The 21,966-nt window shown below is 39.2% G+C and overlaps 1 protein-coding gene across 2 annotated transcripts in view; it reads left to right on the plus strand.

The window, feature by feature from the left end:
• med13.S (mediator complex subunit 13 S homeolog) overlaps nucleotides 1-19,183 on the plus strand; it is a 63,294-nt gene extending 44,111 nt beyond the window's left edge. For both annotated transcript variants that reach the window (XM_018249611.2, XM_018249612.2), the window contains exons 17-30: nucleotides 5,090-5,257; nucleotides 5,887-6,110; nucleotides 6,563-6,752; nucleotides 6,862-7,294; nucleotides 7,415-7,634; nucleotides 8,546-8,737; nucleotides 9,331-9,554; nucleotides 9,665-9,807; nucleotides 9,928-10,086; nucleotides 10,176-10,361; nucleotides 10,982-11,130; nucleotides 11,735-11,908; nucleotides 12,055-12,155; nucleotides 14,081-19,183. In XM_018249611.2, the coding sequence (XP_018105100.1) occupies nucleotides 5,090-5,257; nucleotides 5,887-6,110; nucleotides 6,563-6,752; nucleotides 6,862-7,294; nucleotides 7,415-7,634; nucleotides 8,546-8,737; nucleotides 9,331-9,554; nucleotides 9,665-9,807; nucleotides 9,928-10,086; nucleotides 10,176-10,361; nucleotides 10,982-11,130; nucleotides 11,735-11,908; nucleotides 12,055-12,155; nucleotides 14,081-14,213 (2,696 nt within the window). In that variant the 3' untranslated portion in view covers nucleotides 14,214-19,183. The remainder of the gene's footprint in view (nucleotides 1-5,089; nucleotides 5,258-5,886; nucleotides 6,111-6,562; nucleotides 6,753-6,861; nucleotides 7,295-7,414; nucleotides 7,635-8,545; nucleotides 8,738-9,330; nucleotides 9,555-9,664; nucleotides 9,808-9,927; nucleotides 10,087-10,175; nucleotides 10,362-10,981; nucleotides 11,131-11,734; nucleotides 11,909-12,054; nucleotides 12,156-14,080) is intronic.
• Nucleotides 19,184-21,966: the final 2,783 nt, after the last annotated feature.

The raw sequence follows: 21,966 nt of genomic DNA on the forward strand, positions 1-21,966 counted from the left end.
ATTTCACCTCAGTTCTTGCACGATCTCAGCGCAGTCCCTCAGTCACTGCGGCCATCTTGTTTCCTGCACCGGAGTTACTGTGCGCACAGTCAAGCGCAACGGCAGACTCCATTGTTCCTCTGGCGATCCCGAGCCTCCAAAACAACAGCGGGTCATACCGGGGACAGTCTCCTTTGTAGTTCTTGCACAAAATATATCAGGGACATGGACAATTACTGGGAGACCAGTAACAGGCTATATTAACAACAGCCTCCTCTGCTGGCTTTTCTCACAGCACGGTTGAGCTAAGCCAAATATATATATATTTCTATCTAATCTCATTTACTACTAAAGTGCCTTGTTACTACCATGTCTGAAGGATCTGGTGACAAGCTTTTTTCCAGGGGGGCACCTTCTGCCCAAGTAAGATACTTAGCTTGTGCCGCAAACGTTTGCCCCCTGGGCACAAACAAAGATCCTTTATGTACCAAGTGCAAACCACCTGTGGTTGGTCCTGAACCTCCAGAACCTGCTCCTCCCCAGGTAGACCAAGGCGGCCAAGGAGAGTCAGCATCTCCGCACAGAGACTCTCCACCTCCAGGCCCATCTCATAAGCAACCTTCCACTCCAGAGTGGGCATCACAGCTAGCTTCTGGGATTCCAAAGTTAGCCCAGTCACTAGACAAGCTGCTTTCCCGTCTTGACAAGCCCAAGGGGAGAGTTTCAAAACGCAGAGCTCCTCCTCCATCCGAGGAAGAGTGATTCTCCTCCAAGATGTTTTTCACTATTTTTACCAGATTCCGGAGATGACTTTGATCGATCAGAAGGCAAGCTCTCATCAGACTCAGAAAAGGAGTATGAGGATTCACATGAGTGAATCGGTGGAGAGACATTCAGAGTCGGTGGATGCATTAATTATCTCGGTACTTGAAACTCTTCATCTTCAAGACCCGGGAGCATCGTCTGACACAACAAAGAGCCTGTTTAAACATCATAGTAAGACTTCACCTGTTTCCCCTGCTCATTCTCAACTTGATCAGATCATACACCAGAAATGGGATACTCCAGAGAGACGTTTTCAGACAAATAGAAAATTTCAAAAGCTCTATCCATTCCCCAAGGAGCTTACAGAAAGGTGGTAAATGCCAGTTGAGCCACCTTCGGCTCTCTAAGAACACCGCCCTTCCTGTCCCGGAGCCTCGTCTTTCAGGGATTCGATGCATAAGAAACTAGATTCTTCTACGCTCTGTGTTCTCAGCTTCAGGCACCTCTCTATGACCTGTCCTAGTCATGGCATGGGTCAGCAGGGCAGTCCAGTCCTTGTCAGACTCCCTACTCACCGCCATTGATTCCGGGGCACCCCGCTGTGAGCGTTCTCAATGTGCTTCCCAAATTAAGGAAGCAAGTGACTACATATGTGAGGCTTCACTCAAAACACTGCAGGCCATCAGCAGATCATCGGCACTCTGTGGCAGCCCATAGATCACTTTGGATGAAGTTGTGGTCAGCAGACCTTTCATCCAAAAAGTCTCTAACCTCCATTCCCTTTAAGGGCAAGCTTCTGTTCGGTCCTGACCTGGACAAGATTATCAGCCAAGCAACAGGGGGCAAAAGCACTGTACTACCTCAGCCTAAGGCTCGTCTCACCTCCTTCCGCAGGGGTACGTGTTTTCGTAGCTCCCAGACCAAGCACACGAGATCATGACCACCTCGACAGTCTTTTGCAAACAGTTTTAGCGGTAAGCAGAGGTCTTCCTGGCAAAACAAGAAACTGGACTGGAGACAAGACTGCCTCAGCATGACGGTGTCTGCACAGTCACAAGTCCGATAGGGGGCAGGCTCGGCAACGTTGCCGAAGTTTGGACCACACTCATTCAAGACTCCTGGATCCACGAGGTAGTAACCTGGGGCTACCATCTAGAATTTGCCTCAACCCCCCCCCATTGTTTCTTTATGTCCAGACTGCCACAGGACTCCGACAAAAAGACAGCCTTCCTAGGCGCAATCTCAAAACTTCTAAGAGCTCAGGTGATCATTCCCGTACCGGTCACAGAACTTTTCAAGGGCTACTATTCAAACCTCTTTGTAGTGCCCAAGAAGAACGGATCGGTAAGACCCATTTTAGATCTCAAGCAATTGAGTCTCGGTCATTGTGGCAATGTCCCCGGGGGAATTTCCGATTTCTCTAGACATAGAGGATGCCTACCTTCATTTTCCCTCCACATCAGAGATACTTGTGATTTGCATTCCAAAATTGCCACCATCAGTTCACAAGCCTTCCCTTCGGGCTAATGTCTGCCCGAGGGTCTTTACAAAGATCATGGCAGCAGCAACTGCAGTGATTTGCAATACCGGAGTTTCCATCACACCCTACCTGGACGGTCTGCTAATCAAGGCACCCTCCTTCTCAGAAGCCCAGAGATCTCACAATCCATGGTCTTGCTCAGCATGCAATTCAATACACACACACACAGAGGATTTATCTCCCTCAGGAGAAGGCAAGTCCTCTCCAAGCCTTAGTAAGGTTGCTTCTCCAGAGACGTCAACACTCAGTCAAGTTCTGCATGAGGGTGTTAGGGGTCATGGTGTCCACCATAGAAGCAGTACCATTCGCCCAATTCCATCTATGGGAGCTTCAGTGGAATAATCTGAGGGTTTGGAAGAGGAAATCCCTCCTTCAAGAGATCCGGCCCTCCTGCAAGACAAGAGCATCTCTCCTCTAGTGGTTGGACAACACACATCTGTCCTTGGGCAAACCCATGGGAGAACCAATATGGCACATCCTCACGACGGATGCGAGTCTATTCGGCTGGGGAGCAGTTCTCGAGGGCCACTCTGCTCAGGAACAGTAAAGGATTACCATGCTTGCACATCCTGGCTCTCCAGAACAAGATGACCCGGTGCACGGTGAAGGAGGCCTCGCCAACCTCAATTGTAGCAACAAAGAAGAATTTCACTGGCACTCGAAGGTTCTTTCAAGCAGGTACTAGCCCTTGCTGAGTTAATTTCGCAAAAGTGCAACGTTTCGGGGTAAACCCCTTTATCGAGCATTTACCCCGAAACCTTGCACTTTTGCAAAATAAACTCAGCAAGGGCTAGTACCTGCTTGAAAGAACCTTCAAATGCCAGTGAAATTCTTCTTTGCCACTCTGCTCAGGGTCAGTGGAACCCACGGGAAGGGAAACTGCAGATCAACCTGCTTGAGATTCGTGCAATCCGTCTAGCCCTAATCCATTGGCAGCAAATTCTACAAGGTCAGGCTGGAAAGATACAGTCCGACAACGCCACAGCGGTGGCCTATATCAACCACCATGGGGGCACAAGAAGCAGAGAAGCACTAGACGATGTCAAACTCATTTTCAAGTGGGCCAAAGCTCACCAGGCCCATCTGTCAGCCATTTACATCCCAGGGCTGCTAAACTGATAAGCGGACTATCTAAGCAGACAATCCTTAGACCTGGGAGAGTGGTCATTGAAGCACGAGATCTTCCAGGAGATAAGAGGTGGGGCACCCCAGAGGTGGATCTCATGGCAACCAGGCACAACCGCAAGGTCCCAGAGTTTATAGCTCGATACAGGGATCCACTAGCCATAACAGCCGACGCTCTTTAACAGCCAAGTGGCACTTCCATCTGGCCTATGCCTTTGCACCCCTGCCTCTCGTACCCAGGACTCTCAGGAAACTTCCGCGAGTGCAGACCACTCTAATCCTCATAGCACCAAGATGGCCTCGGCGCTCCTGGTACACAGACCTTCTCGACATGTCCGTGGCAGAGTCTGGTCCACATACCACCAGTGGTGTGTACGTCACAAGACGCAGTTCAAACGATTCTCCATTCCTGACATCCTCGAGTTCCTGCAAGAGGGCCTTTCCATGGGTCTATCACTTGGCTCTCAAGTCACAAGTCTCTGCTCTATCTGTCCTTTTTCAGAAACAAATTGCTCTTTTACCTGATATCAAGACTTTTATGCAAGGAGTAGCACATTTGGCTCCTCCTGTCATGCAAACCACCTTTCCTTGTTTTTCACCATGATAGGGCTGTCCTACGCACTAGTCCATCTTTTTTGCCAAAGGTAGCATCTGAATTTCACCTGAACCAGGAGATTACAATACCAGCCTTCTGCCCTTCACCATCCAATCCTAAGGAGAAGGCTCTACATACCCTGGATCCTGTTAGAGCTCTAAAGTTTTACCTGCACAGAGTCCAGGACATTCGCATGGTGGACTCCTTACTTGTCATTTCTTCAGGCCCCAACCAAGGAGGGTCGGCCACAAAATCGTCAATTTCATGCTGGATCAAGCAAGCGATTCATCGAGCCTACGTGGCAAAACGCCACCAGCTAGACTCACAGCTCACTCTACTAGGGGGAATGAGTTCAGGAACCAAGCATCAGCGCTTTGGTACGTCGCCACTGTCCCTGTGTCCCCCAAGATGTCTTCGAGAAAAGGAGATTTTGTATACTCAACGTTAAATCTTTTTCTCTTCAGTCATTTGGGGGACACAGGGCTTCCCTCCCTGGACTGAGGCCCTCACTTTTCCATCAGATATGTTATGTTTAATACTAAGTTTTTACGGTTAATAACATTTTTCCTGTTGACTTTGGAACAAACTGATCTAAGCTTCGCCTGCTGGGGGTATAGCGAGTAGAGGAGGGGCTAGTTTTTCCTACTGTTGTGTCCTGCCCTCCTGGATGTACCAGCTATACCCCACTGTCCCTGTGTCCCCCAAGTGACTGAAGAAAAAAAGATTTAAAGGTTAGTATACAAAATCTCCTTTTTTAATTAAAGTATATTAAAGATAGGTTTCTTTTTCATTACAGAAAGTAAAAATGGGATTTTATTTTTTTCCCTTTTATATTCCCTTTAAAGGGAAGCAATATGACAGAGGCAACTGGTTATGTAGATAGGGGATTGAATGGCTAAATCCAATGTAAATAAATGCTCATTGTACTATGTTAAATATTTGCAGACAGTCTTTGATACTGTTTCTGCAAGCCTACAGCAGAAGGATTGATATACTGTTTCCAGGTGTTTTTTTCCTAAAAGAACCTTTTTGCAAATGGTGCAGAAATGCCCATGTTCACCTTCTGATTTCTGTTTTATTTTCAGCTATAGATGCCAGTATGCAGTGTTCCCAGGATATCCTTCGCATGCTTCTTTCATTACAACCTGTGTTGCAAGATGCAGTTCAGAAAAAAAGAACTGTTCGTTCTTGGGGTGTGCAGGGACCCTTAACGTGGCAACAGTTTCACAAAATGGCCGGTCGAGGCTCTTATGGTAATACAGCTTTTTATTTTTAAAATTCAGGGGCGTACCACTTGTATCTCCACTTGTGATCATCCCATGACTAGAACTATATAGTGATGTGGTGGGGTTGCTGGCCTCTATGGCCTCCTACTACGTTCCAGAATGCAATAAATGCAGCACAGCAGTTATATATATTTTGCAGCTAGTGTGCAAACGTGTTGGCTATGGAGCGTTGTTTTCATTAAATTTTGTGTGTGGCAGGAGAGTTTTTAGTACACTGGGTTTTTTTGTTTTTTTTGAGAACTAGTACAGGGATCAAAACACCATGAAGATCCTGCCAACTAGGTTCACTTGTGAGATGTTTGTGGCTTCTCAAAATTAGGTAGTAGTCCATAGTCATGACAATGTTTGTTTTTCCATGTGATAGTTCAACATGTGCAGCACATTATTAATAGATATTCGTGTACAGAATGTTCCTGTCTGGTGTTGGCAGTGCACCGGTAGAGGGATCATTCAAACTGTACATCATGTTGTCTGCATCATATTTTTTCCCTGTTTGTATAATTAAAAGTGTATCTTATTGTGTTTGTTTTCTTTATTTTGTTTAACCAATGTACTCGCTCTTGGTGTAATGTTTTTGTTCTGTGTAATCTAAATAGGAACAGATGAATCACCAGAGCCACTGCCAATCCCTACCTTTCTTGTGGGCTATGATTATGATTTTTTGGTGCTGTCACCATTTGCACTGCCTTATTGGGAAAGACTGATGTTGGAACCCTATGGGTCACAAAGGGACATCGCTTATGTTGTTGTATGCCCAGATAATGAGGCTTTGCTGAATGGAGCCAAAAGTTTCTTTAGGGATCTCACTGCAATGTATGAGGTAAAGGGTCCAATATTTTCAAGTATTTTTCAACTTTTGGTTGTGTTTCTAAATGCACAAGTTTGTTTCCTTCTTTATGCTTACTTGGATCTTTTCTAACATTAAATTATTTAGCAGCGATGGACTTCAATTTCAACCTGATGGCCAACCATGTGTATAATCCTCATGATTATTTATTTTTGCATATTAAAATAAATTGTAATTCTAATTTTAATAAACAATGTTCAATTCTTAATGCAATGTTTATCTAAAGATGGTTTATAGCTACTGGATCTAACTTTTGAAACAATGTAGCTGAAGCCAGTTGAGCTGGAGAACTCTCTTGCTAAGTCAGAACCAGAGATCAGAAGCATAAAAAATGTCATTCCCATTAACAAGTGGTCAGCATACCATGATCACAAATGTTATCTCAGGCATTTCCACATTTTAATATCTTTATTATCTTGTAACAGTCTTGTAGGCTTGGTCAGCATAGAGCTATCTCCAAACAGTTAACAGATGGCATCATGAAGGTTGGGTCTACGGCTGCTAAAAAGCTGTCCGAAAAGCCAGTTGCCGAATGGTTTTCTCAAGCAGCAAATAGCAACAGTGAAGCATATTCTAAACTCCGGTTGTATGCACAAGTTTGCCGATATGAACTAGGTAAGAAAATCTAGTCTTTTATTTTTTTTTTATTGCTATTGAGTAAATGTTTTTGAGCAGTATATTTGTATAGGTTATTGACTTTAATGTCTCTTACTTTTCCATTAAGGTCCATATCTTGCATCCCAGCCACTAGACAGTTCCCTGTTATGCCAGCCAAACCTCGCTTCCCCTGCAAGTCAGGCGGTTTCAGTCCAGCCAGCATCATCATGTACACCTGGAAATCCAAGCACTCCATCCTCTTTAAACTCTTCTGCAGCAGCCAGCTCCTCTACTGTAACACCTAATAATCTGCCTCAAGCAGCTGCCACAGGGTCTTCATCTACTGCCAACGTGGCTGGTGGCATGAGCGGAAACAAGCCAACATCATTTCCTCCTTATGGGAATATAAGTAGTACCACTAATTCCATTCCAGCACAAGTTAATTCTGTTCAGAACAATCAAGGAGGGCAGCAAACACAGCAAACATTGCAACAAAACACTGGAATGTCAAGTGAACAGTCTGCAGCTGCAGCAGCTGCTGCAGCAGAGGTCACTGAAAGGTAAATGGGGTTTTTTGCCACCTTCGGTGTCCTTGTTAAATGTTCAATGAGTGGTCTTTTTCATATGTTTCTTGGTATGATGCATAAAATGCAACATTATAACATTTCTGTATTTTTCAGTACAATGGAGCGGGATAAAGTTGGTGTCCCTACTGATGGAGAATCCCATGCAATCACTTATCCACCAGCCATAGTGGTTTATATTGTTGATCCTTTTACGTATGAAAATAAAGATGAGGACTCAAACGCATCTAGTGTGTGGATGCTTGGACTTCTACGCTGTTTTTTGGAAATGTCGCATATCCTCCCACCCCACCTTAGAAATACAGTTTCTGTGCAGGTAATGGTTTTCTCGACAAATAAATGTATTTTAACTTCTGATATGTATTATCCATTACCTATTACCCAGTGGTAAACATCGGCATAAGAATAAACACAAGTAACGAGTGCCAGGCATTAAAGTGGACCTGTCACCAAGACACGCAAATCTGTATAATAAAAGTCCCTTTCAAATTAAACATTTCTATTTTTTATTAAAGCGTTCATAGCTGTAGTAAGCTCATTTGAAAATCTCGGCTGGCAATCAAATATTGTCTGCTCCTCCTGCCTAGGCATAGAGGCCTAGGCATAGAGGTGGGGCAGGCATTTACTTTCACTTTCCGTTCAGCACTTCCTAGATGTCACTGCTCTCCACACATTTCCCCGTTCTCTTCACTGTTTAATTGCTTAGCCAGGGCATAGGGATGGACATCGGGTCCCCCATTCTGGTGCACAAACAAGATTTTGAGATGATGCAAAGCTTGCCTTAAGTGTCCACAAAATGGCTCCTGTCTGCTTGTTATAATTAATTCCCAGACTGAAGGAAACCAGATTCAAATAATTTATATAGTGTTAATTAAATTTCATTTTGCTTGACTTATGTAATAAAATAGGATTTTGAATAATATTTTTGTGTGGTGGGTCCCCTTTAATGTCTTCTAATCTTGCTGTCTCCTGTCTTTATTCAGCATACAGGCTGAAGACCGCTCAGCATTAGTCTGCATAATATGTTACCTAAAAAGTCCACTTTTCAACCTTGCTTAATATGGACTGATATTCAGAATTCTTGGATGTGCTAAACACCCTACGCTTTACTATATTTACTAAGTAATCTTTCTTCACAGAATATATGTTGGGTGAAGGCCAGTAGAGGGTTACATATGTCCTTTTTCCTTACATTAAAAAAACCTGTTTACACTTTTTTCTCTACAGATTGTTCCATGCCAGTATTTCTTGCAGCCTGTCCGACAAGAGGATCGTCAAATATATACACAGCACTTAAAATCATTAGCGTTTTCAGTGTTTACCCAGTGCCGAAGACCATTTCCAGCTTCAACAAATGTGAAGACATTAACTGGATTTGGGCCTGGTTTAGCTATTGAAAATGTGTTAAAGAGCCCTGAAGTAAGTTCGGTGTGATTGTGTCTTATTTAAACCTGTTGAAGTTTCTCCATATATTTTGTACATATGCTTCTCCATAGTGCAAGACTTGCATTGTTAAATTAAAATATAAAATCTGTGTAAAGCACTTTGCCATGTAAAAACTTACAAGGCCAAAAACCAACAGCCTAGTGAACTTATACAGAAACCACCTTGGCTGGTAAAAACTGAATGAGTTATACATCTATTTCAGCATAATCATAGCATGACATTTAATGAATTTAAAAATAATGATAAATGCACCCTTTGTGAATAATGACTTGCAATGTAACTAGCTATAATGAAGTCTTGAACTTAACTGGTGCTACCATAAAAAGTGCAAATTTAATAGGAAGAAGCAGGACTTGGTCTTAAAAACAAAATGCATATTGATTAGGTTGACATTTTGGTCCTACCTGGGATCATTCTATTTCTAACATGAAATGCATATAAAATTACTCTCCTCATACCAGTTTAATGTTTTTATTCTTGGGAAGTAAACGAACTACAAAATACGCTAAAATGAGGTAATGTGTTGCCATTGTTGTTTAATTTTCCTTAATATCTTTTACATACAGAGACCTGACTGTATCCGTCTTTACACACCACCATTTATTCTGGCTCCTGTGAAAGATAAACAGACTGAGCTTGGTGAAACATTTGGAGAGGCTGGTCAAAAATATAATGTTTTGTTTGTTGGGTACTGCTTATCACATGATCAGCGATGGCTTTTGGCTTCTTGTACAGACCTTTATGGGGAGCTCTTAGAGACCTGCATCATTAACATTGATGTGCCAAACAGGTAAGTTAACCATGCAGTTTCTAACTGGTTCACTTGATTTTTTTTAAGAAGTCTTTGTTGCAAAAAACTGTTAAGTGTAAAAACCGTTTCTGTCTTTATTATGTTCGTAGAGCACGACGGAAAAAAGGTTCTGCTCGCCGTTGTGGTCTTCAGAAGTTATGGGAATGGTGTCAAGGGCTTGTACAAATGAGTTCACTTCCATGGAGAGTTGTGATAGGGCGCTTAGGAAGGATAGGCCATGGAGAGTTAAAGGGTTAGTGTTATACTCCAATTTCTTCAGGACATGTATTAAACATTTGCGTTTTGTTTGCATTGTAAAGGTACTATTGAAATAGACTAAAGCCTTCTGGCTTTCTTTTTTACTGTGCTACAGACTGGAGCCGTTTGTTGAGCCGCCGCAATCTTCAGTCACTCAGCAAGAGGTTAAAAGATATGTGTCGCATGTGTGGTATATCTGCAGCAGATTCTCCCAGCATTCTAAGTGCTTGTTTAGTCGCAATGGAGCCACAAGGTTCATTTGTGATCATGCCTGGTAAGTGCATTTCACTTCTCATTTATGCTGTCCTCTGAGGGAAGTTCTGTATCCTATGCAAGCATCTTATATTTCTTCTTCTTTTGTAGATTCTGTATCAACGGGTTCAGTATTTGGCCGTAGTACAACCCTGACCATGCAAACTTCTCAGTTAAACACACCACAAGATACATCATGCACTCACATTTTAGTTTTCCCTACATCAGCATCTGTTCAGGTAGCTTCTGCTACTTACACCACTGAGAACATAGATCTGGCTTTCAATACAAACAATGGTAAGTAATCACACAGATGGAACACGTTCGTGATAAAGACAAGCTGATGTGATCAATACAAAGCCATTCATTTCCCCTTTGAGCAAAAGTCTTGAAAGAATTGAAAAAGCTGCTTATAGCTCCACTTATAACAAACCAAACACTTCTGTAATGATAAACTTTAATCCCCTTTACTACTAAAAATAAATGTTATGCTCACTGCTGTATATTTTTTATTGTATCATAAGGGTGCATTGACAGTTTGTCCATTATTCTGGCACATAAAAATTGGATCATTGGCAATCCCTCGTATATTAAAGTATCTTGACGAGTTAGAAGTGATGAGATCACTGCCTAATTAGCAGGGCAACGATTATGGGTTTGGTAAAGCAAGTTACACAAAGTTCCTATCTAAATACATAGTGAAAGGGCTGGATTAGCAGAGTACTTGTTCAATTTATGTCAGTCCCTACATTATTTAAAGTGGATTGCAATTAACCCTTGCGCAAAATGTCTTACTGTCCTTATACTAATATGGGTGAGTGCAGAGGATTTGATTTTTGCCTGATATTGACATTTCTTTACATGCATGCTTGCTTAATGATTCACAGACTAAAACATGTTTGTCTTGTGTTTTAAAGATGGTGCAGATGGAATGGGAATTTTTGATTTATTAGACACTGGTGATGATTTGGATCCTGATATCATTAACAATCTTCCTACATCTCCAACTGGATCCCAAGGGCATTCACCTGGATCCCATTATCCACACGGAGGTGATGCTGGAAAGGTATTAGAATTTTTTTTTTAGATACTTCCTTGCGATGCAGCTGTTAATCCTGGAAGCTGCAGCCTCAAATGTCAGATGAACTTGGATAGAGTTGCTACAAGTGCTGGGTCTATAATGTGTTTAAAAATATTATTGCATGTTGTGATTTGTATTTGGGCTTTTTGTAACCCCATTGTCCTGAAAGGAAATGTGGCATATGGAAATGCCATTGCGTTAGCAAACCGAATCCAGATTGGCTTCAGAAAATTGACAGTTTGACAAAGCACATGAGCCAGGCATTCTGAGCCACTGAAATATTTAATGGGGGAACATAGCTGCACTTTTCCCAGAGTTGTAGAATTTTGTTTCCTACATCTTCACAACACCCAACCCCAGTGAACTGGATTAAATTTCATTTCAGGATTCAAAATGTATGGATCAGGATATTGGTTAATGCTGAACAAGTTCTTAATGTGTTTTAATTTGAAAATGTTTATTATGTTTAAACTACAATAACTTGTAGAATACCTTGTTATGAATGCACAACCTCGCTTTTTTTTTTTTTTTTTTTTTAATTCATACAATCGTATTGATTTAATGACCAGCTTCTTTCCTTTTATTGAAGGGTCAAGGTACAGACCGGCTGCTGTCCACAGAATCTCATGATGAAGTGACCAATATTCTGCAACAACCTTTGGCACTTGGTTACTTTGTATCAACTGCTAAAGCTGGTCCTTTGCCTGACTGGTTTTGGTCGGCATGTCCTCAAGCACAAAATCAGTGCCCACTGTTTCTTAAGGTAAATTAGCTAAAACTTAACAAACAGTCCAGATCTGCTGGAATGAAGAATATTCATACATTTTCTCTCCAAATTAATTTATTTACATTGGATGTCTGTACACAATCATGTTTGTCACAAGTTGTGTTTTTTTTTCTCCTGATCAGGCCTCTTTGCACCTCCATGTGCCTTCAGTGCAATCCGATGAGCTGCTCCATAGCAAACACTCCCACCCACTGGACTCCAATCAGACGTCAGATGTGCTCAGGTAATGCTGTCTTTTTAAAAGTGGCTGAAGGTTTAGGACCTATTAGGACTGCTTAGATGATAAAATTGACTTATGGCCTTGCATGTAGTACAACAAAGATGTGTTCAAAGGGCAACTAAAGCCCTAGCAAAATACCTTTTTTATGGAGCTGCACCTGTTGCAAAGGTCTTTTGGCACCACATCTGTACATAGAACACTAGAGCTCTCAAAACATATAGTACTCTGCTTGCATATTATATGTTACTGTGGTCCTGAAACCCTTCTGAAACCACTGACTATAGTCTTTAAAGCAAGTCATGTAAATGCAGCAGTTACTCTTCAAAAGTTTGGGTTGCTACTTAAGACGCTACAAGTGTAATTTGGCACACTGGATCTAGCTCCATCAGGAGGATCTTGCATATTGTCATACATTCCCCACACATTACAGCGGCTACACACAAAGGTCACTGTAGCGAACTTCTCACCAGTGCTACTTAAAGTGGACCCGTCACCCAGACACAAAAATCTGTATAATAAAAGTCCTTTTCAAATTAAACATGAAATACAATTTCTATTTTTTATTAAAGCATTCATAACTGTTGTAAGCTCATTTAAACATCTCAGCTGTCAATCAAATATTGTCTGCCCCTCCTCTGTGCCAGTGGCATAGAGGCAGGGCAGACAATTACTTTCACTTTCCATTCAGCACTTCCTAGATGTCACTGCTCTCCACATATTCCCCCAGTTCTCTTTACCATTTAATTGTGTAGCCAGGGCAAGGAAATGGACATCAGGTCCCCCATTCTGGTGTACAAACAATATTCTGAGATGATACAAGGCTTGCCTTAATAAGTGTCCACAAAATGGCTGCTGCCTGCTTGCTATAATTTTGAATTCCCAGACTGATGGAAACAAGATTGAATTAATTTATACAGTGTAATTAAAGTTCATTTTGCTTGACTAATGTGATAAAATAGGATTTGGAATGTTTTTTTTTGGGTGACGGGTCCCCTTTAAGCCTGAAGCATTAGAAAACCAGAAAATAGCACACAAGTGAAGTGTTGGAAAAAAATTTAACAAGAATGTTCAAAATAAAGGTTTAGTACTAGTTTCCTTTGGATTGCATTTTTATTTGAGGTTCATTTTGTTTGAAACTCAGACCCCTTAACAGCATCAACATGTCTCCTACTGACAGCAGAGTCTCCAGTAGCTGTCAACTTATCACTAGAACAGAAGTCTTGTTTTTGCACGTCCTTTATTCTCAAAAGGCCATTTATAGGGACTCAGAAGCTCCTAAAACAAATCGCATTACTGGGCAAATTCTCCAATCACGTTTTTCTATTAAAATTCAAATGTTGACGTTTTGTTTCCTTCTCTTGATAAAAGTATTGTAGCTGTTTGTTAAAGGGGTGGTTCACTTTTAAGTTAAATTTTAGTATGTTCTAGAATGGCCAATTCTAAGCAGCTTTTCAATTGGCCTTCATATTTTTATGATTTTTTAATTATTTGCCTTGTTCTTCTTTTGACCCTTTCCAAGTTTCAAACGGGGCTCACTGATCCCATCTAAAAACAAATGCTCTCTAAGGCCACAAATGTATTCTTATTACTCCTCTTTCTATTCAGACCCTCTACTATTCATATTTCGATCTTATAATAAATCAAATAAATGCATGGTTGCTAGTGTAACTTGGCCCACAGCAACCAGATTACTGAATTTGCAAACTGGAGAACTGCTGAATAATAACTCAAACCACAAATTATAATAAAATGAAAACCAACTGCAAGATGTCTCTGGAAATCAGAGTAACCCCTTTAATTAGAATTTGCTTTACTTAATTTGGAAGCGTGCTTTTTGAATTATAAACAATATTAATGTGAAAACAACAAGGGCAGTTTCAAGGAAACCTATTTGCTTTGCTGTATTGACGTTTTTTTCCTCCAATCAGGTTTGTTTTGGAACAGTACAACGCCCTCTCCTGGCTAACCTGTGATCCCGCAACTCAAGACAGACGCTCGTGTTTGCCGGTTCACTTTGTGGTGCTGAACCAGTTGTATAATTTTATCATGAACATGCTGTGATCTTTTGGAGGAAAGCAAAAGTTTAAACAAGAAGAGGATTCCTATTTCTTTGTGGAATTTTGGTCCACCCTCATCCCATATACATGAATTTACTGTTGATTGCTTAAAGCCTATTTCTTTCAAGTTGACCATTTCTTACTGACCTCCCACCGATCAACCGTTTTCAATATTATTCATTTGGATTGTTGCTTTAAACACACTCAAAATTTTATTATATGAAAGTCACTTTCATGATCATCTCCAGTCTCAGTATTTGTTACGAATAGGATCCTCTATCTGCTGGCATAAAGTTTATCTAAAAGCTCGGGGATAATTTTGAACAATGAGGAGTTTCATCACATGACTTTTAAACATCCTGAGGAAGTTATATGGATTACAAAACCTATTAATAGAAAAAAATGCCTGCATCTCTTATTTATTGTAAGTTTTTAAATGTATAAATTGTCTTATATTTCTTAATCTCTTTTATAAAAAACAAAACAAACTTTTTTCCTAGAAGGTTTATACTGCCTTCTTGCTTTAAAGCAATTGGTCTAAAATATATGTACTCGTCTTAATTAAAAGTTGCAGTAGGTTGCTTTTAGAGTATTATTTTTTGTAAGGGGGTGGGCAGGGGACTTAAAAATTTGTATTGTCTTGATGTACAGATTGTTGGGATTTTAGGAGCGTTAATGTCCATACCATTGTGTGTGGGGGTTTTACAGCTAAGCTGTAGCTGCAGAGAACTTGTACAGTAATGAACTTCACTGTGTTTATAAATTTGAAAAAACAAAAAAAAGGTACCAGGTCTTAAATTTTTATAGTCACACCTCAACAAACCGAGTAACCTGATGGCAATATAGAATTGAATATTGTAGGTGGTGGTTTAACCTGTAGTGACAAATAAACACTTCGGTTTAAATAATTTTTTTTTTTTTTAATATTGGTCCAGGGCTGTGACTGCTGTTGCGAGACCTGTTGCTATGAAATAACACTTTACCAGTTTTTAATGGTGTGGAAGAATACTTGTTTGCCATCAAATTACATTTTGACAACATCAAATAGCAAATTAAATCAACCCCCCCCCCACTACTTAACTATAGTCCAGTACAACTGTTCTTAATGAGAAGCAGTCAATTTAGAACATCAGGTGTAGCCTATTTTTATTTTTTTTCTGTGCCATGTAAATACATTCTCTTATTGATGGCATTCTGACTTTTCCATGACTGATCATATTGGCAATTCCCTCTATTTGCTTAACTACTTGGAAAGAAATAAAGTTGTATTCAGATAAAAGAGATGCAAGTTTTGTAAATACAGAGTATTTACTTTAACATTTTCATTTATAGAGAAAAAATACGAATCGAGTTTGCATTATATGTATATATAAAATATATACATAGATATATATATATATATATATATATATATATAGAAATATTTAAGAAAGTATCAACTTTTTGTTTTCTTTAAAATGAAACACTTGGTGACAAAAAATAACTTGCAGATCCCCCCCTCCCTCAACATAGAGAGAGAAACACATGTCCTTGGAAGTTTTTATCAACGCTTGGAGCCCATACAAATGTATGTGTTCTTGTTTTTTAAATAATTTGTACCACCCCTTCTATTAGAGCCTCAAGCTTTTTGAATTTATTTGACCGTAGTTGTTGGTGTGCGTCCAATTCAAACTCTTGTATCATTATAATGGAATGGCTTTTGGAGAACATGTCTTTAGCTTTACTCTGTAGTCAGGCTGGTAGGCTCACACACTTTAGACCCTAGACTTCTCCTTTGTTCAGGCTCCCCTGTAACTCCTATCAGGGTTGCTGATATATGAAAACAAAGCTTTATCAGACATACAATAGTTTTAATATGTAAGACCACACTTCCCAAAATATCACCCTAATTGCCTTCATATGGCTCCTCCCCCAGCCACTGTTCAATACTCCTTAGAGGGGCCTACCCCACAGTTGAAACCACTGCACTAGGCTTAACCTATTTTCTTGTTTCAGCCAGCTGGTAGGTGTCCCTACCCTACTGATAATTTTGTGCCTTGCTCCATAGAAGACTTTTGTTTTTATTGTGCATGTCTTCCCCGGTATTTAAATACAGCAGGAAAATAACCATGTGACATCATCCTTAGACTTGCACTAATGAGTTGTTTGTAATTTGTAAGGTTTAAATAAGGATACACTCTTAACTGAGCCATTTCTAGATTCTCTAGCTATAAAAATGTGACGAACCCAAGAAAGAGATGCCATTGTCCTGAACAACACTAAGGCTAATGTTGCACGTGGCAGTTTTACGCTGCGAAATCCTGAAACCATTTAATATGGGCGCACTAATGCCAATATACAGGACTGTGTATTTACATTTTTTTTAGCATTTGCTGAAAAACCACAACTTTTCTGTGGATATTGATTGCAGTGCAAATGCATTGGTAACTGTGACTTGTGGCTGAAACTGAAATACAATTCACTTCCTAAAGAGTAGCCAAAAAAAAATATAATGTGTGGCATTCGACTTGGTATAGAAGTATTACTGGTGAATGGATTCAAGGCTTTTTAGTTCTGCTTTTGGAAACGTAAAATTATAAAGTTAGTTGTCTGTTCAGATGTTTCTCCTTCCCAGTGTCTCTGCCCCCTCCTTTCTACAGTCATTTAACCACTAGATTTAAAAGCACTCCAGCTTCTGTGTTGCTCTGTGCTATCACACTACATGATCGGCTCTGACCCCCACTTCATTTTGATGTATAATATGCCACTTTTTAGGTGTTAATAATTTTTTAACATCATTTTATATTGAACACTATTGATATTTGTTCTTATTTATTTTCTTTATAGATCACAATATTAGCACATTGGCTGTGAGGCGGCTGTTATGTTTTCTGTTAGCCGAGACTTCAAACTACTGCCCAACTTCATTTTTTTTATTTAAAACAAAAAACAAATCTGCCTTAAATTGTTTCAAATACAACAAAGTTAATGTCTATAAATGTGACCATTTATATTTCAGTGGGATAGTGATCATTCAGCTATGGCTGAACTCCACACAATTAATTCCAGGAAATCTCCCTGCTTTGCCAACATTACGGGGCAGATTTATCAAGGGTCAAACAGTCAATTCAAATTTTTGAGTTTAAAAATTCACACATTCAAATTTTAATCCCTCTATTTGAATGTGAGATTTAACACATCTCGACCATGGAAACCGTCCTAATTCCAATATTTGCCACCTAATAAGAGGTCTGCTGAGCCATTTTGAGATGCTAATAGCCTTCCTGACATTTGAGGGTTTTTTTTGGGAGAAAATTGATACTAATCAATAAGATAGAATTTTTGTGTCTGAACCATTCGATCGAATATTAGCCAATCACATTTTTCCTTAACCTCCCAGTCAAATTGTGAGTATATTTGAAAAAACCTGAATTCAACTTTTGATAAATGGGGCTGTATGCTGTAAGTAAACTTGAGAAGGGCTGTTAAGGTATTAAAACCATTGCAAAGTGTGATAGGCCACTGGAACATGTGGTGATTGAAATCACTGGCCATGACTTTGGACGGCAGTCTCCTGAACTTCACTGTCAACTTGACATCAGGCGATTGTTACTCATTTTGTATTATTGGTTGGCCAGACATCAAACCCACACCCCCTGGACTTGCTGTGTGTGAGATTCAGTTGTAGGTAAAATGTCCCCTTTAAATTTACTTGTCCTTCATTAGCATCAGGTTAACCATTTTTCAAAAAAAAGTAGTCATTCTGTAATCCCAATTACAATACGATTCGATTGTGTGAGACTGATATAATTAGGGAACACGCTAAAAGTCACATACATGTTATGGTGCAGTAAAATAAAACCTTAACATTAATGAAATGCTTCTGTTGTTGAGAAACCACTGTGGGTTCCACGTAAAGTCACAACCAACGTTTTCCAAAATGTCCATTTGCGCAGTGTTTCGTTTTTTTGGGGGTAACGGTTTCTTTGTGTAACTTACATTTTCTGCGATTAAACCATTGCTTCGTCATCTTGAGGGACTGTGATCAGAAGTTTGTTTTGGGGGTAAAATCCATTTTTTCATTGAATGATTTCCTCAAAGGTGTTGTTGGTATATAAAATATATAAGATTTTTTAATACTTGTTTTGTTTTGTATGTTTCATTTTACTCGAGGGCTAATTTAATTTACATTTATTGTAATATATTTTAAATTAAGTTTTATATCTTTTATTTTTTGCTTTTTATGGTACCAACAGCATTTCCTTCATTAACACATCAAATGATTGAAGTTTAGCATCTAATTAAATATGGTATTCTTATGTAAGGCGAAAGTATAATGCCAATGACCTATTGAATTCAAAATGTCTTACAAACGATGTCCCTACCCCCTCCCCACATCACAGAATTTTATTGACTATATATTTTATCCAGCCATATGGCTGTTTTCTCAAGAACAAGAGCATTGCAATCAAATTCAACGAAATTTTTTTGAGTACAAATAATGTACAGTATGTGTAATTTTATGGCCGTAAAAAAACTATCTTGGTTGCATATTTTGTTTTGATACATGCAATTATGAAGGTCTCTTCTAACTAAAAAATGGTGTTACTACTGCCTTGCAGCTCATCCATCCTTGACTTCTTATGGTATAGGGAAAGATAATTCTATATTATTAATATGAAAACATGTTAAATCTATTTTATTTCTTGAGGAGGGGGCCGAGACTATGGTATTAAGGGATTAAATATTTTAGAATTTCAGTCCAGGTAGCTGGTCCATACGTTCGGACTATTATAGACTACATTCAGTGGATTCATGTTGCTTTCACTGAGATGGTTAATAGTCCAAGTGTTATTTTGTTTTCTTTTCCCACGTAAATGCAAAGTGAAGAACAAATATTTTTGCTGCCAAGTGCCATAAATAGAATTGTACAGAATGTGGTTAAGGAATTGAGAAGTTTATACTTAAAAGAAAATAAATTATTCATGAAGCCTTCCCTGTGTTGTCTCTTAATTATACATTTAAAAAATTATGCTTTTAGAGTGGTAGTAAAGTGCACATTTAGTTCTTGTATCATGTATCTGCATCAGAAAATCATAACTCCAGCAAACGTGCTGCTAGAAATGTACTCTTTACAGAGTAGATAAGGCTGGAAAATGAAACAACAGTTGTGTTCAGAATAATAGCAGTCCGTCATCACTAACCTGATCCACTGTTTTTGGTAGAAATTCTATTTCTATATGCCAAATAATTTACTAGTAGGTGTAATAGAATAATAGAAATCAACCGACCCAACAGTCATGACATGCATGCTGCTGATTCTGTGTAATTAAATAGTTAATTGCGGTTAATTCCAAATAATAGTAGTGTGGAGTTCAATTAGTGAGCTCATTCATTCTATGAAAAAACGTGTCAATTACGGCCCTTATTATAGTAGTATAGTCTATTTCTCTTTGAAAAAAGTAAATGGGTCGTTCCAGACATTGTTCAGAAGAACAGCGTACTTTGATTAAAAAGTTGATTGGAGAGGGGAAAACATAAAGAAGTGCAAAAAAATTATAGGTTGCTCAGCTAAAATGATTTCAAATGCTTTAAAATTGGAACCAAAATCTGAAAGACATGTGAGAAAATGGAGAACTACCATTTGAATGGATAGAAGAATAGCCAAAATGGCAAAGACTCAGCCAATGATCAGCTTATGAGAAGCAAAGCTATCGGCAAGAAGCTCCCTTAAAGTCCCATTGTTGAAAAAAAGAGGTTACTGAAGAGGTTACAATTTGCCAAAGAACACATTAAAGTTGGCCATAGACGCACAGATAATATCGTACGAAACAAATTTTCATCCGATATTCGGTGTGTGTATGGTGGAAAAAGAGCCGACCGATATCTGCAGAAGACTTGGATATCGGTCAGCTCATCCATCGGACTGGATGGAAAATTTTGATCGGCCATTGTTAGTGCTGAATCGTCTGATACAGGTAGAATTCTATTGTTTCTACCTGTACATCTGACGATTCAGCTCTACACGTGTGTATTGAAACAAACGATCTTTCTTGGAAAGATCTTTTCCAAGAAAGATCGTAATTGTTATGTCTATGGCCACCTTAACTGGCCTAAAGAGAAATGGAGCAACATTTTGTGGACTGATGAAAGCAAGATTGTTCTTTTTGGGTCTAAGGGCTGCAGACAGTTTGTCAGACACCCCCCCCCCCCCCCCAATCACTGAATTCAAGCCACAGTACACTGGGAAGACAGTGAAACATAATTGAGCAAGCATCATGATATGGGGATGTTTCTCATACTATGGTGTTGGGCCTATTTATCACGTACCAGGGATCATGGATCGGTTTCAATATATCAATATACAAGAAGAGGTCATGTTGACTTACACTAAAGAGGAAATTCTCTTGAAATGGGTGTTTCAACAAGACAACGACCTCAAACACACCAGTAAACGAGCGACATCTTGGTTCCTAACCAACAAGATTGACATTGGAGTGGCCAGCCCAATTCCCGGACCTTAATACAACAGAACATTTATGGATTGAAATAAAAAATGATGTTTTTGAGGCAAAACCAAGAAATGCAGAGGAATTGTGGAATGTAACATATGCCAGAAGTTGTTCTCAGAAACAGTGATTATAGACTAAATATTTGTTCAGTGATTCAAAGGAAAGCAAACTCTTGAAACATTTTTCAGTTAATACGGTGAATCTTTCAGTTTGTAAAGAAGAATATATACGCTATTTTTTTGACCAGCCTAATATTTCCTTTTCTCCACTTTCTGTAAAGGAATAACACAAATTTGATAATTTTCTTCATTTTGGTTTGTAATAGTATATGCAGTGTTCCCAATGCAAAATGTGGATAAAATGGAGTCTATGGGGAGACATAATTAGGAGCTTTCTGAATAGCGGGTTTCCGGATAACAGATCCCATACCTGTATAAGGATTTTGAGCTCTAGTCACTTTTTTAAACACACTACTATTATTCTGAAACACAAATGTACATGAAGTCTAACCTTTTGTCAAAGTGAATGATTTTTAAATTTAAGCCGTTCCAGAAAAAGGTAAAAGAAACCCCGGGTAGGACATATTTTTAGTAGAATTCTAGATGATATGTAGTGACTTTTTAATTTCAGATTTGCTGAGGTATTAGATATATGCCAAAGTGGGTATACTAGTTAAATAACACACAATAGTCTTTTAATAGAGCAATACAAAGAAATAGCTACTGCTATTTCAGCATTCTTTAGGTGGCTTCAGCTGGATTTCAGCATAGTTCAAACAGTATTAATAAATCATATTGTATGTATAATCCATTCATACAGTATTACACCATTTTGGGAAAGTCACAAGCCAATGATTGGATCTCTTCGGAATCCAATGCAAATTTATTAGGAGATGACAGCATTCGTGGTTCAATGAGGTCCTTACTCCAATTAGGCTTTCCATAGATCTTAGTAGATTAGTGTCAGGGAGACTGAAGGTCTCTAATATATACATTTACTGAAATGTGATATTTTTATGATACATGTGGGCTTTCCCTTACTTTCTAAGGAAACTGTGCTGTAAGCAACCATATTCAGTAGAGAGAAAAGGATGTGTTTCTAGTAAAAAATAACCTGGAAGTCCAACTAATTGTAATCAGTCATTGAAGTCATGCACAAACATTATTTTCCTTCACTTTAGACATCACAAAAAGATTCTTGAATCTTATTACTGAATATAATAAACTGTTAATGAAGTGATAACCTTGCTTTTGCTCCTTGTTCAAA

Source organism: Xenopus laevis, chromosome 2S (genome assembly GCF_017654675.1).
Source record: "Xenopus laevis strain J_2021 chromosome 2S, Xenopus_laevis_v10.1, whole genome shotgun sequence".
Classification (NCBI taxonomy): domain Eukaryota; kingdom Metazoa; phylum Chordata; class Amphibia; order Anura; family Pipidae; genus Xenopus; species Xenopus laevis.